Source organism: Thunnus maccoyii, chromosome 3, assembly GCF_910596095.1.
Source record: "Thunnus maccoyii chromosome 3, fThuMac1.1, whole genome shotgun sequence".
Lineage (NCBI taxonomy): Eukaryota > Metazoa > Chordata > Actinopteri > Scombriformes > Scombridae > Thunnus > Thunnus maccoyii.
This window is the reverse complement of record NC_056535.1, coordinates 27,171,620-27,186,691: the sequence shown is the minus strand read 5'-3', so window position 1 is coordinate 27,186,691 and position 15,072 is coordinate 27,171,620. Positions and strand designations below refer to the sequence as shown.

The 15,072-nt window shown below is 40.0% G+C and overlaps 2 protein-coding genes across 2 annotated transcripts; one reads left to right on the top strand and one right to left on the bottom strand.

The window, feature by feature from the left end:
• Nucleotides 1–376: 376 nt before the first annotated feature.
• LOC121894550 (olfactory receptor class A-like protein 1) lies at nt 377–1,586 on the bottom strand. The gene has a single exon (XM_042407217.1). It carries the CDS (start codon nt 1,526–1,528, stop codon nt 587–589), a length of 942 nt encoding a protein of 313 aa, XP_042263151.1. The 5' UTR covers nt 1,529–1,586; the 3' UTR covers nt 377–586.
• A 3,870-nt stretch (nt 1,587–5,456) lies between these two features.
• LOC121894408 (olfactory receptor class A-like protein 1) lies at nt 5,457–6,597 on the top strand. Its single transcript, XM_042406979.1, has one exon. It carries the CDS (start codon nt 5,595–5,597, stop codon nt 6,558–6,560), a length of 966 nt encoding a protein of 321 aa, XP_042262913.1. The 5' UTR covers nt 5,457–5,594; the 3' UTR covers nt 6,561–6,597.
• Nucleotides 6,598–15,072: the final 8,475 nt, after the last annotated feature.

The following is a 15,072-nucleotide window of genomic DNA, read 5'->3' as shown; positions in this document are numbered from 1 at the left end:
ATAGCGCTTCAACTAATCATTATTATTTTTTATTATCGATTAATCTGCCGATTATTTTCTCGATTAATTGGTCAAAATATAGTGAAAAATGCGTATCACATTTTCCTAAAGGCCAAGGTGACACCTTCACATGGTTTGTTTTGTAGCCACCAACAGTCCAAAAAACGAAAAATATTCAATTTATAATCACAAAAGACAAACAACATCGTGAAAATACTCAATACTATAATTAAGGAGCTGGAATATGACCATAACTATTAATTGATAATCAAAATGCTTGATGGTATTGATCCTCAATAATTTTCTGATTGACTAATTGTGTCAGCTCTACTGATGATGAAGATGAAGATGAAGACAATGTGTTTTGCTGCTGGTATACAGAATGACCACACTGCAGTTACATACACCACTATATTTATGATTTTGATGGAAATATACTGTATATATCAGAAAACCCCCTGTAACACCACTACAAGATACTACTTTCTAAAGGGTCCATTGCTTAGCTAAATGACAGTGATCCGTGCACCAGTGTTCAAAATGATATGGTCTGATCAGTTGACAGCCTGTCGAGATGGTGAAAGAGTCATTTGTCATTCGACTCCTGAGTGTCCGCTGATGGTTGGTCTTGCTCAGCTGCACACGCGATCTTCGCCTTGACCTTCTTGTTAGAGGAAATGATAAAATAGGGGCTGAGAGAGGCATAACAGGAGGAGAAGAACACTCTCATATCAGCCACAACCGGTGACACCTTGGCCACCGTGAGCATGTAGATCCAGATCACGTTGTCAATCCCAAAGAAGACCACATACAGAACTACCAGGGTGACCACTGTTTTGGCTGCTCTGGTCTCTGCCCCACCACCCTGAGAGCGACGGATGCTTCTCACCTGGCGGCTGTGGCGGTGGAGAAGCAACAGGATGTAACCACTGGAGCCCACCATCAGGGCAACAAAGACAAAATCCCTTCCAGAGACTGCCACCCCATTAATCACATAGGACAGGTTGTCTCTGAAGTCCACATGACAGAAGCCCAGGTTGAGAGTAAAGGCAGGGACGGTGCCATTACGTGGAGCCATAGAGAAAAAAGGGGCTGCGATACAGATGGCCATGTTGAGGAGCCACAGTCCTGCAAAGGTGGGGAGGACCAAGGAGGGGAGTGCGGGCTTCAGCCTGGACAAATGGGGCCCAGCAGGGGCGATGGTCACTGCCTGAAACACGCTGAGCATGCAGGTGATGCAGACTGACAAAGCCCGGCCAATACGGTAGGCGTAGATCACGACCTTGCAGCCCGGATCATTCAGCAGGTCCCTCAGCCCAAACACAGTCATGGTCTGGGGGACGCAGCGGGTCAGCAGCAGCATCAGGTTGGCAAAGGCCAGGTGGCACAGGATCATGTCCACAGGAAGGAGCTTGGGCTCAGTATAAATGATGTGGGCATACGCCATCAGCACCACGGTGTTCCCCAAGATGCCCATACCTGTTTGTAAGAGGAAGGAGACCCCTTTGATGGTCACACACAGATCCATGACATCAAGGCCTGCACCGCATCATGTTTTGCAAAGCAGACAGAGAATCAAATCTGTTATAAATACACACCACATAACAAAAATCTTCCAAGTTGGTCACATTAAGTTACATGAACACCTTATTCAACCAGATAGCCTAAATATAATCCATTGTTTCTTGGATGTCAGTGGAAATGATGCTCACCTGAAAGTTGCAGATGACATGTAAAGTCTGTTGTGTTAATAGCCCACTTTATACAATTTATAGTCTTCGATGCCCTTGGAGATCATTGGCCAACATTGCTGTGTTCAGCCTGAGTTCAGAGTTTGGAAAATTAAAGCTACAAAATAATAGTCTCAGAGGGCAAGCACAGCACAGCACAGGGAATACCATTGAATTCCAGCTTTCTAATGTGACATCCTAATCATCTTCACAATATTCACCACTTTTTCTTCAAGGACAGAAACAAAGGAGTAATGTTTTTGCCACATGGATTTCCAGCTCAATATATAAATAGCAAGAAAAGATGACTGTAGCGGGATGATTTAGACCTAGAGTGGATTTTCTGTACATTTGCGATGTCAAATTTCAGACAATTGAGTCTGCAAATTAACCTTGTTTTTGTTTTTCTTAATATGAATGAAGGTGATCCAAACTATACATCAACACAGCATTCCAGATTAGTTTTAGGCTTTAGTTTTGGGAAGTTTTTCATCATCATAAATAGTAATTGAGCCGCCTTAGGTCACATGAATAACATATGTGAATTCTTGTGTGTATTCTCAACTTGAGTGGTATTTCCATTTACTTAAATTCCACATGTCAGTCTTCAGTTTCTAAAGAAGGAAACACGTCACGTCAGTCTTCTTAAGTATTATAATGCTATTTCCCTGTGGAGTTAAGAAATAGAGTTTAAGCAACCCCTGCAGAGACAACCGTATGCGGTTATTGTTGATGCAAGAGCAGCCTGATGATGCCTTGAATGAGCCATCAAGAGGCTTTTACATGCACAGCTGGTGCTTTAGTTTGCACTCATTTTCTCCTTCATGTCCTGAGAGCATGTTAAAAGACACAGAGGAGCAAGACAATTAACCATATAACAATGCATGTCTGTGCTAATTGGCAGCATAGGGACAACCAGCCATTATTCATTTACAATCTTAACTCTCAGGGCTGACATATGCTACAACAGAAGTTTGCAGTTCTTACCCATGCAGGTTTCCCAGCACTATCTACAATATAAATTGTGATGTGTCTTACATTAAAAACACTCTATAGGTCAGTTATGATAAATTGGCTCAACTGCAGAATTTAGATTAGGTCTTTGTGATGAAACTGTTGTTTGAGAAGCTTGATTTCTCTTGGGAATGGGCCTTGGAATAAAGCATCATGAGATGTGTTATTTCCCTATGTGTGTTTTTTTTTTTTTTTTACATGTTTACATGTTCAGAGAGCTAATTAAAATGGCAAGTTCAAGCATGCCTTTCCCAGGGGATTGCATCATGTACAGTATGGTGCATTGCAAGTTTGAGAATCCAGGCTTTTTCCCTCCTGTCATGAGATGTGTTGATTTTTTTTTTTTTTTTGGTTGATGTAAATAATAATTTTTTTTATCATTACGCTGATACAATTTTAATTATAAATGAACTAATTCTATTACAATAGCACCCTTAAGGGTGAATCTAATACAAGTCATGCCAGAAAAAAATATAGGCACAATGCTATCAATGTTTTTTTTTCTGTGCATGCAATAACATAGAGGATAAGACATTTGACGTTGTGTTTCTGATCAGAGAATGTCTATACAGAGAAAATCTTATAAATTATTAATTTTTATGTGTAATAAAAGACTTTTCACAATATGCTTTACTGTAATGGGATATCAACACTTCCATACCGGTGATAACATTGTTTGAAATACGTTGCAAAATTTAAACAATCATGTATAACACATCATTTACTTGGTGACTGCTTTAATGTTGCATCATTATATACAATATTATCTTATACTTCTGCTCAGGTATTTCTTTAAGTTAGCTGTTTACAGTGCAACTCAAGTTAGTTCAGATAAATGTCACTTTTTAACCCTTTGCACCTTTAAGCATGCTGTTGAGGGCACCAGCTCTGGTTGGCAAAGAGGGAATATTTGATGCATTCCTCACTTTGGCAGTTAATCTGTCCTCTAGCAAAAATGTGGTTTAAGAGGCTTTTGGCTCAGCAGTCTCTCAGTCTGTTATTGATGGGCCTCAGACTTCTTATTTGCATGCAAGGGGAGGGGAGCAAAAGTGACCTCCAAGGACCTTGGATTTTATTTGTCTCTGTATGTACACTTAAATTTATAAGATTGGCCAGTGCAACATATGATTTCTGATGTATCTTTAAGACACAGGCAAAATAACTGAATCATGCATAATGCTCAGTTGAAAAACACAAACTGAGCTTTAAAATCTATTTTTATTTCACTGTCAGAGTGCATTTGCCTGTATCACATCAAATCTATCTAAGCACAAACTTGCCTAGGAGGACTTTAAAATCTTGTGACACCCTCTATCTTTAGACCCTTGGTTCAGATAAGGAAAAAGTCCAACTAAACAAAACAAAACACATTCCTTTAAATAAAAATGAGAAGAGCAACATCCCACTCTTGGATGGACGCACATGCAATAAATGTCATATATTCAAAGGAGGCAGAAATAGCAGTTAGAATGCGGGGAAACAGAATAACAACAACAGGCAAATTAAGTGCAAACATATACTGTAATATGAAGAATTTGGATCAGAGAAGATGCCTAGAAAGCATCCCAGGGCCAATCAAGCACTGGTGAGACCTGGACCACAAAAAAATAAATGATTAAGGTCAAAGAAATGAAAAGAAAAGAAAAGAGAAGAAAGATACAGACATATAAGTATATAATATATTGTTTATGCTCTATATTTCACCTGGTTACAAGGCTAGTTTCCCTTTGGAGACAATAAAGTCAACATTTTTCTAACTTGTAAATGTGCAAAGTAATAAGAAAACGCAACCCTGTCAATACCTGCACAATTCATAAATGGTGTTCAAAACATACAATTGATGAGGATATCATACATGTAATTAATCTCATAAATGGTTAGTGTTTTCACTTTTAATATAAGTAGGAGGGCATGTCTCATCATGTACTTAAGAGAAATGGGCTTAATACTCATTACCAATTCCCTGCTGTGGGATGTGGGATGTTGCAATTAAATCATGTAGCACTGATTTGCCTTTACAACATCTTCACAGTTTAGTTTTAATTCTATTTTTAGACATTTTACTGCTTTGGATGAATTATACAATCATAAAATCGGATGCTATGTCACACTCTACAAATGAAACTGTGGGTGATCTATCATATAGACTGAGCTAGGTTGTCCTCTGGCTTTTCATTTCTTCCACTGGAGGACACTGTGGTGTTTCTATCTGACTTACCAACACAAGAACGGTCTCTTTTATAGGTAGTGCCTTTTAAAATTGATTGCAGAAATGAAAAACACAAAAGTAATGTGAGAGGTCTGATTAGGGGAATCTAAACATAGTATCAGTAATTAGAAAAAAGTATTAAACAGTGACATTGAGAAATGGTTTTAATCTTTTTTGAGTATAAACATTAGGCTGATAGATACTACTGCGCCATTAACACCATTTTCTCTGCCTATTGGCTATACCCGGTAAATGAATCCTAACACAGCTTCCTCTGTGTTATCCTGTCTGTTTGACACCCAGTGACGGGACAGAAGCAGTCATCTGAATTGATCTCAAGTAATTGGACGCTGTGGTAAGAGAAGTCTAGAGTCAATGGACCATGCAAAACCGATCCAACAACCGTTAACTGTTTGCAAGTATAAGCACACAAACAACCTGACTACTTCAGGAGAGAGAGATCACAAGGTCCTCTTCAGACCTTGTTATCTTTGACTGTTCTCAAGTAGTATCAGCAGTTGCTCTTTGAATGCTAGGTATCATATAACATTCAGAAGGGCATTATAGCTAATACCAAGACAATGTCTGTGGTTTTATTTAATTGATAGAGTTTTCTTGTGCTGCTTTCTATCCCTACAGGAATGCCATCAGAGGAGTTTGTCCGTGGGATGCTCTATCTGTCCCTCACTGTTGTGGGAGTCCCTGGTAACGCCGCTGTCATCCTGGCATTTCTCCTCTTGCTCTACCACGAGAAGCAGCTCCTCCCAGCTGATGCCATCGTGCTGCACCTGGCCTGTGTCAACCTGCTGGTGGTGGGTGTACGCTGTTTGCTAGAGACCCTGGCTTCCTTCCACCTGGCCAACATCTTCGGAGACATAGGTTGTAAAGCTGTGATCTTTGTCTACCGAACTTCACGTTCCCTCTCAATTTGGCTCACCTTCGTCCTGAGTGCCTACCAGTGCCTGAGCATTGCCCCTCCTGGATCACACTGGGCCTCAGTCCGTGCCTTGGTAGCCCACTATTTGGGGTTTGTGTTCCTCTTCCTCTGGCTCCTCAACACCTGCATGAGCTCGGCGGCCGTACTCTTCTCCTTTGGCACTCAGAATGACTCCAGCCCAGCAAACCATGGCATCAATGTACAATTTTGCTACGTGCACTTCCCTTCTAAGTTGTCCAAAGAGGCCAACGGGGCAGCCCAGGTGGGCAGAGACGTGGTGCCCATGGCTCTCATGACCCTAGCTAGTTTGATCATCCTGGTCTTTCTTTACAGGCACAGCCGACAGGTGAAGGGACTCCGTTGCAGCAGCGGTGGCAGTGGGGGAAGTGGTGGGGCTGAGCAACGAGCTGCCAAAGCTGTGGTAGCTCTTGTTACTTTGTATGTGGTTCTCTACGGGGTAGATAATGGGCTTTGGGTGTACACTCTAACTGTGAGGAAGACCATGAGATCCTCACTGATCTCTGACCTGCGTATATTCTTCTCCTCACTCTATGCGGCGCTAAGCCCCCTGGTTATCATTGCATCTAACAGGAAGGTAAATGGCAGACTGGGGTGCGTAGTGCAGGAGAAGCCTGTTCAGGAGAAAGCGACAAGTCTTTCTACTATGTGATGCCTGCTGGGATCGTTGATTACTCGCGGGGCATCAGGGCAAGCCAAGATGATGAGGACTGAATTTTTCTGATGTCTGGGTCATGCATGGGTCATTCTGTCTTTGTATATATTGGATAAATTATGTTTTGTGATAGGAATGGCAGGAGACTAGCTCTTCTTTCATCTGTAGTGGCTTTAATGTACTCTAATGATAACGCATTCTACATTGCCTTTTTCCCTTATATTTTATAAAATATCTTGTTTTATGAAACACTTCAGATATAATATAACTGAGTTTAGTACCTGTAGCTTTGGATGAGATAGTGTACCTGTGTGCAGGGGAAACCTATATATCATACTGTCTATAATTAAAGAGAAAAACTGTCATAACAGCCCAGCAGCTTAATACTAGTCTGTATTAACCTCTGCTGATCTGGCACTATGCTGCTTTGTTTGTTTATTCGTTATGTTCCCTCCATCGTAATTGGATGGAAGAATTATACCCGGTTACTCAGGGCTCAATGTAGCTGTCAAATGACTTCCAGCTGCCCATTTAGCTATAATTAAGGTGTTGAATAGAACCTGGGAAATGTCTTGTGCTAATGAGGCAGGTTAATTGTCCCACAGAGAATTGGTTAGAACCTGATGGAAAAACTATATTCTTAAGAAAAAAAAAAGATGAACAAGGTGTTCATTACTCTACACTAAATTACTCAGTACAAAAGTCAGTGCAATGCTGACAATGTATGCCTGAGTTCTACTGTTGCACATATAGGATGAGGAGACTTTAGGGACACAAAGCTACGTCTCGGTTGAAGCCCTGACAGTTTGCTTTGAATGTGGCGACATGGGAATTTAGGAGTCATTATGTAATTGCCATGTCTTGGAGAAGCAAGGGCAGAGAGACAAGGGTGAGGACATAACAACCTCTGTGAGTGACAGTCCAAAAGACGTAAAATGGGGCTGCCAGCACTCTGTGATCCTGCAATAACTCTCAAGTGCAATCAGCGCAGTGCTATTCAACTGCTGTCGCAATGCAGGTGAGGAGGCGTCCTCTTTCTGTGCTTGTGCAGAACTGTTGCTTTCACCATCAGGTTGACATCAAAGGATACTAAAAGGCCATACAATAAAATTTAAAACAGCAAAATTCATTTTTATTCTAAAAGTTTCAACCATTAAAACGTTCCATAATGTGATTGTATTTCTTGCAAAGCTCTCTCCAGATGACAAATTCCATGTGTCTTACTCTTCAAACCACTGAAATCTGATTGACACTTTACACAGACTCCGGTGGAATGAAGGATAGAATACATGGATGGTTTCATTAGGCGGCGAGCGTGCTGGCTGCCTCCGGTGAGGAATCACTGGGAATGAAGCAGTTGACACGGCTGATTCCCTTCAATGCTTTTAGTGATGTCATTCTTTCTTTTTCTGTTGGGAAAGAAGTGGCAGATTAGTTAAAAGGAACAAATACATGAAAAACAGGTTCCATCCGTGCACATATTCGTGTCTCTTTCTATGGGCGCATGTCAGTGCGTGTGAAGGGTGTGCCAGGCAGGCCTCTCCCTGCACAAGACAGGACCTGTTTTCACTGTTTTCCATCCTTCTGGAGTCTTTTGAGCCCAATGAAAGCAGGTTGTTAAACACGCAGAGACCAAACACACATAAATGTAACCGTCTATTACTGCCCCGATCCCCTGTCTCCAACAACCTTCAGCTCATACATTTCCCCTCCAAAACTATTCTGCATATAAAACAGAACTTGTAATAGCCTGATAAATGTGCACTGTCATCATCTGTTCAACCTACAACCTCAACTTACCTGGCTGACAAAGCAAAATGTGTGACATGCACAAGCTATCTAGAAAAAAAAAAAACACAACAAAGCATCTGTAACTGACATTTACCAAAGAAATAAGCCAAAAAAAAACAAAAAAGCTAACTTTTCTGTTTCTTTGTCTGTAGTTAGACAAAACACAAACCTGTACAAAAGCCACAAACAAAAAAAAAGCTGTCGAGTTGTCTAGAGTGGCTGGTTAAAAGAAGTCTAAGGGTTGCAGTAAATCCCGCCAGTCGATCCACCCTTGCTGTGCCTGATGTCAATCTGTTTACCTGCACCAGGTAGAGGCATTTTTGTCCCTCATTTCCACCAATGGCGATGCAGCAACGGGGTTAAACCTCGCCCCCTTTCTGCCTGGAAGCCTGTCCACACCCAAATATAGCCTTTTTACTCAGGAACTGAATCTCTAACCAAACCCCTCTCCTCCCCCGCACAAAGCTTTTGAAACTACACAAACATCAGAATCTGAATCTCTGGAATCACAAAGTGCATCATGCAGGAATTTGTGTTGGTTATAGTGATGCAGGGGCATGTTGACAACTCGTGGTAATTCGTGGAAACAGTGGCAATAAACATGATTGATTAGCACATCAACATCCCCATATCAATTCTAAATAATTTGATAATGATACAGGAAGTCATTTGGAAATCACCATCAACCTTTACTTCTAAATTTTCTTTTGTTAATACCATAAAAATCTTCCTGTTTCCTTCAGTTAAGAGAAGTTCTGACTGACGATAGCAACTGGAAACTTTGGGACTTATTACTGTGGTGAAAATATATCAGTAATAAACACATCCTGTGGTACTTTCAAAACCCAAATTTTATGGAAATGACAGACGTAATAAGCCCTTTTTAACTTTGCTGATACCGTCTTTGCCTTTCCTTCAAAGGGATGTTTTTTTAGGCATGTTGTTTAGAGGATTTATTCCCTGTTTGAGTGTGGCTGCTGATGGAGAATGTCATAGAAAAACTGTACTTTTATGTAAATCAGCTCATTTATTTATTTATTTTAAAGTGCATGACTGATTGTAAAGAGGAAAAAAAAAGCTCTTTCTTTTCTTGTAGTGCACATTTGGCATTCTTCTGGGCACAAATAAAAAAAAGATTATTATTATTATTATGTGAAAGTAACATACTCTAAGCTCTACCTCAGAATACCTGCCAGGAGGTGACCCATGCTTAGCACCATTTTTATTTGATTTTTGCACTCTTAAGTTACAGAGTTGCATGGTGTCACCAGGTTCCTTCAATCCACCCAGTTTAACTGATTCCCTCAGACAGGGAACACACACTGTCATGTCTCAACTTGTCTGGAATGCTGCACTGCACGAAAGCAAGCAGCTCTACAGTCAATATGGTAAGAAGAAGTTTTACAGAGACAAGGTGAAAGTTTGTCCTGTTTTGTCTCGACAAACAATACGTCTTGATTCATTGTGATTATAAGCCATTTTGTGAAAAAGGCTCTGGGATGCCAGATTTAATATCCACGTAAATCTGCAGGTTCTTAGGTTCAGTGGTTGACTTTATAGTTCTGACTGCCTCATTTTATTAGGCAATACAGAGGTATCACAGTAAATGTAATCTACAATCAGAGTAGTTTATTGAAAAGCTACAAGACAAAGCTTCTTTTAATTCACAATCAAGTGAAAACCCTCTCAAAAGACAGAAAACACTCCATGGACATAGCTGAATCTATCAAACGTGAATGTGCAAATAAGCATGAGCAGTGAAACTACTACACTACAGGCTGTATAGCAGATTACGCCTGTTTTCAGTGTACCAGCAAGGACACAGACCACACTGAAAGGGCTGGGGCGGGGTTGTATGCTTTGAGGCCTTGGGGCAGCAGCTTGCTGCAACTCCACCACTCTCAGGTAAGATATGCACTGCTGTGCCAAGACTTGAAAGACATTCAAGATGCACTGCTCCTTATCCAGCAGTGTATCACTACAGGGAAAATAAAAAGATAAAGAGAGGAAAGAGTGGAAGAGAAAAGGTTGAGTTGCTGAGTCTGAGACAAACTGTTTAAACAGTCATGAGAGTGTTGTCATATGAACTTCTGAGAATTAATTGAATAATAATAATCTTTTATCAGAAAAGTAGGAGTTTCAGCTTGAATTGCCTGAACTAAAAGCTGAGACCTGCCCTGACGTAAACCAAGTATGTGCTACGTCAGTGCTCACTCAATATGTGGCTTATAATTTATTACTCCAGGGTGAATTAGTTTTTGTTTTATCTTTATTCAGGTAGTCTCACTGAGATCAAGATCTCTTTTTAAAGAGAAAGACACATTCCAAGGGAGGACTAAATGTATATCAGGGAGGAATGGGTTTCATTGACGTGTCAGTTTGCAGAGATTTATCCTTTGATGAGCCAATCCAGTGTCCCTCAGGGATGCTGATTCATGCTGAATGCTGTGTGAATGCATAAACCCAGCGCCCAGATTTTAATCTCTTTAAATGATTGCGGTTAAAAGGCAGCTAACACAGCAGGGCTCAAACTGAAGGTTCGATAGTTGAATTAAACTCCAGGAATAATAGTGAAGCTGCATCTGCAACTGCCAGCTCAGTATGTTATTTTTTAAAAATTCTGAATAAAATGCCTGAAAACTGAACCCAATGCACTTCACTCAAAAACCCCACTGACATTACTGAATCTCATGCAACACTCTGACATCAAAGCCTGGTTTCTACAAACCCTAGTCAATCACATGAAAACAGCTCAAATATTTAACCTACATCCTGTATATGAATAAATGTAGATTTTGAATTATATACATGCACTATGTTTTTGTGTTGTGTATTTGTGGATGCTATTTTTTAGCTGAATTTGGGTGCTTACTGTTGCAGATGAGAAAGTAAATTAAACATGTTAGACCTTGAGGCAAAAATACAACACAAACTGTACCTGTGAGAACAGGTTAAAGGAATACTTTTAATATTTTTGGAGTTACGCTAATTAATTGAAACGACTCATGTCTGCGCGGTAAATATAAAGCTACCACCAGCGGCTTGTTAGTTTAGCTCAGCATAAAGATTGTAAACAGGAGGAAACAAGTCGTTGTTTGTTTAATCTGTACGAAGTGTAAAACAGACAAGGTGTGGTTTTGGGAGCGTTTACGTGCCTGACTTCCTGAAATCTTGTCGTCACTGTAAGGTCGCCAGGCAACCAGTGGAGACCCTAGGCTAGGTTTCCACTCTTTGTGCTAAGCTAAACTAACGGACTTCTGGCGGTAACTTAATAGTTATTGTACAAATATGAGAATTGTATCAATTTTCTCATCTGACTCTCAGCAAGAAAGCAAATAAGCATATTTCCCAAAATGTCAAGCTATGCCTTTAATGGTAAATATCTGAAGTGTTACTTTCTGAAATGCTGTATATATTTAGGTATTAGTATCTCCAGCACACACTGATTGGTTGGAATTGGTTGCAAATCAACCAGCATATCCAGCAAAATACCTTTAATATAAATATAACTTGTTCTGTCTTACACTGTAGCAGTAGTCAGAATCCTGCCCTTTATCTTTCCTATCTTCCCACCTAAATGCCACAAAGGTGGAATTTTCCACAAGCCACTTCCCTGAGTTCACTGTGGAATGCAGACAAGATGGAGCAAGCCTGCAGAGGACGGCATCATGGCAGTAACAGTATGTTGAGGTGCTTAGCTTGTGCACATCATGTCCATCTCCTTAATTCTCCCTTCAGGGGGTGAGCTATTACTCAAAGTGTAGCTCTATCCTGTAGTGTTGATGGCTGTTGCAGTTGGTTGTCATGAGGATCATGCAGGGGGCTACTGAAGGTTTATAACCACTGATTTTGACAGTCTGTATTCTCTGATTTGGCTCAGTAACCAATTCATATAGTCTGAATATTGTAATCATTTATGTTGCTTAAGTAGTTTGACACATAAAGTAATTTCAGTGCATCATTCAATATGTTAGTCCACTTAAGTGACTCTCACAAAAACCCTAAAACCAGCAGGATGCTTTGACACAACTCTAAATTCAAAACTGTTGGAGACATTTACGACTGAGCTATTAAACAGCCATAGATTGCTATCTGCGCCTCAGAGCAACAGACCCTGTAAAGTTATACAACGTGGGCATGTGCTGACATAACAGCCACACATATCTCATCTTGCTATTACCACCCTTCACACAGGTGATGGAAGTGCACAATAAGGTGTGTGAAGAGAATGATGAGAACACCATGCCTCTTTAGAGCCAAACTTACCATCTGTGACAGAGTGTAACAGGAGGATGTCTGAGAATCCAAATACATTTCTATATACACTTTATATACATTTACAGAACACTTAAATGAGTCACACAGTCCTACACTTTTAATGGGATATATGAAAGATGACAAATTGACTCGAATGGGGAGTTGTTGGCATGTGAGTATGATGATAAGGAGCGTTACTCCAACAAATACTATGAAAAATTGAGTCTCCTTGTGCTTTTTGAGAACAAGTGGCGTCTCTCCACCCACTTAAAGCTGAATAATAGATCTGATGGATCCTCTGTGTATCATACAGCTGCTGTCAGAGTAATTACAATAGACATGAGTGGAGCTCTCAAACGACCATATCAGGGTTTATATGAGTTAAGCTTATCACACTGACTCTCAGGCTGAAACGATTTCACTTTCCACGGTCCGCTGAAGGTGGACCACTGCACGAATTAAAGACACACTCGCTGGTTTCGAAAATAGCTGACCCATTATGCCGCTTAACCCCAAAATGTTCACCCAGCTCATTTTTGACTTTTGTGTCAACTTTCAAAACATTAAGCATGAGCTGAGAGGAGGACATTTTGGGATTGGGAGGACTGTTGGGTGTAACAACTACATCAGGCAGTACACCTTTAGGGTTTTAAAAATGGGGGGGAGAGAGTGCCACCTGTTGATTTTTTATGTTATTACAATTAAGGGGCAACTTCCATAAAGCAGTGTTGACAAGATGGAATCCTGTAAGTCTGGACAATATGGATGAAATCAATATGACAGTATTATTACAATTTTTTGTGAAATATGCAAAATTACAGATAAAATAACTGGTGTTGAGTGCAATAATCAGTGTTATGCATAACATGAGACAAAATTGTTTCAAAGCAAAAAACCTTTTGCGGGTTTTTAAGTACAACTTGATTGAATTTGATGATTTGGACAGCAGAATTTTGTTAAAGACCCAAAAAATCCTGCACACTGTGAATCCCTTTCACTTTATTTGTGACATTTTGATCCTTATTAGGTAAAATAAACAGCACTGGTACAATATATATACATTTATAAATATAGCCCAGGAAAAAAAATCCTATTGACCATATTGACATTAATTTGTATGAGGGATGCACCAATCTGATACACTTCATTGGTATTGGCTCCAATACTAACCTTATTTTTGTGATTAGGTATTATTCCTGAGATGACTGATGGATATTTAACACAGGTTCTGTGTCTATGTCATTATAAAATTAAATATCTCTGTTATTAATTACATTACTTTTAGTCATACCAAGCTACTGACAATTATCCCTTACCTCACACAAAAGAGTTTCATGTAGTTGATGTATCGCTATTGAAAGAGAAAAGGTTGGATCAGTGCATCACTAATTGGTATGGATGCCAGAGAGGTGCTGCTGTTGCTCACTGATTGGTGCTTTTACCCCCAGGCAATGTTTACAATACTGGTTCTGTTTGTCGATCGGAATTTTACAGGATGAGGGTCTGAAGACTGAAACATCATTAATAAAGTGAGTACAAGGGGTCGGCAATGTGCAGGAGTTTTTTGTTCTTTCACAGTCAACAAAGTTTTGATCTGACACATTTTTCCTTAAGACTCTCTGGTATCAAATAACTTTGTAGTAATTATTTACAGCTGAAGTTCAAGACAAAACTAGTAACTACTTCACCTGAGCTATCCCTTAGATACCCACTAACCTGGCAGAACTGGTTTCAGGTACTATGTACCTCTTACATGGAATGAACTGCAAACTACCCTCAAACTAGATTCTTTCATTCACCTTTGAGATTTTAAAACTTTATTTTCTGATGTTTTTATGACTCTTGTAATTGTTTTCATTAATTATTTGTTGGTTGTGGCTGTCTGGTTCACCCAGACACCAAACAGCACATCTGGAAATTCCATCTGGCCCAATGTTTCAAGCGTGTCAGTTATGTTGTGGTAGTTTGATTAAACACGACTTAATTTATGCACCATGTGAACACAATATAAACTTAGATAATAGAGGTTTTTGAACTAGATTTTGTGCATTGCCCTTTTACAAGATTGGGCTACAGGATTACATGATAATACAGGACCAGGTTGATATTGCACTTTAATGGTGCAACTTCCCGAGCAAATCTGCAAGTCACCGAATGACCAAAATCCAACTGACACAAAATGAAGCTTCTGTGGCCCCTGGAGGTCTGAGGCCCTGGGGCAGTTGCCAACTTTGCCCAGCAAGTAATCCAGCCTAAGTATGCCATATTATGGTACAAGCGTTGAGTTTGGATCAATTTTGGTAATCAATGTCTGTATACTTGTGCCTACATAAAACAGTCTGTGTATCCAGCTAGAAATTAACAAAATAGATTCATTTTTTGAATTTCTCTCACTTAGAGGAGCTTAAAAGTTTGAGGGACTGATTTAATATGGTCCTACTTATGGAAAGTGAACTTTTTC

Excerpts from the sequence above, each read along its gene's own strand:
- LOC121894550 (XM_042407217.1), bottom strand. The coding sequence starts at position 1,528 with ATGGATCTGTGTGTGACCATCAAAGGGGTCTCCTTCCTCTTACAAACA.
- LOC121894408 (XM_042406979.1), top strand. The coding sequence starts at position 5,595 with ATGCCATCAGAGGAGTTTGTCCGTGGGATGCTCTATCTGTCCCTCACT.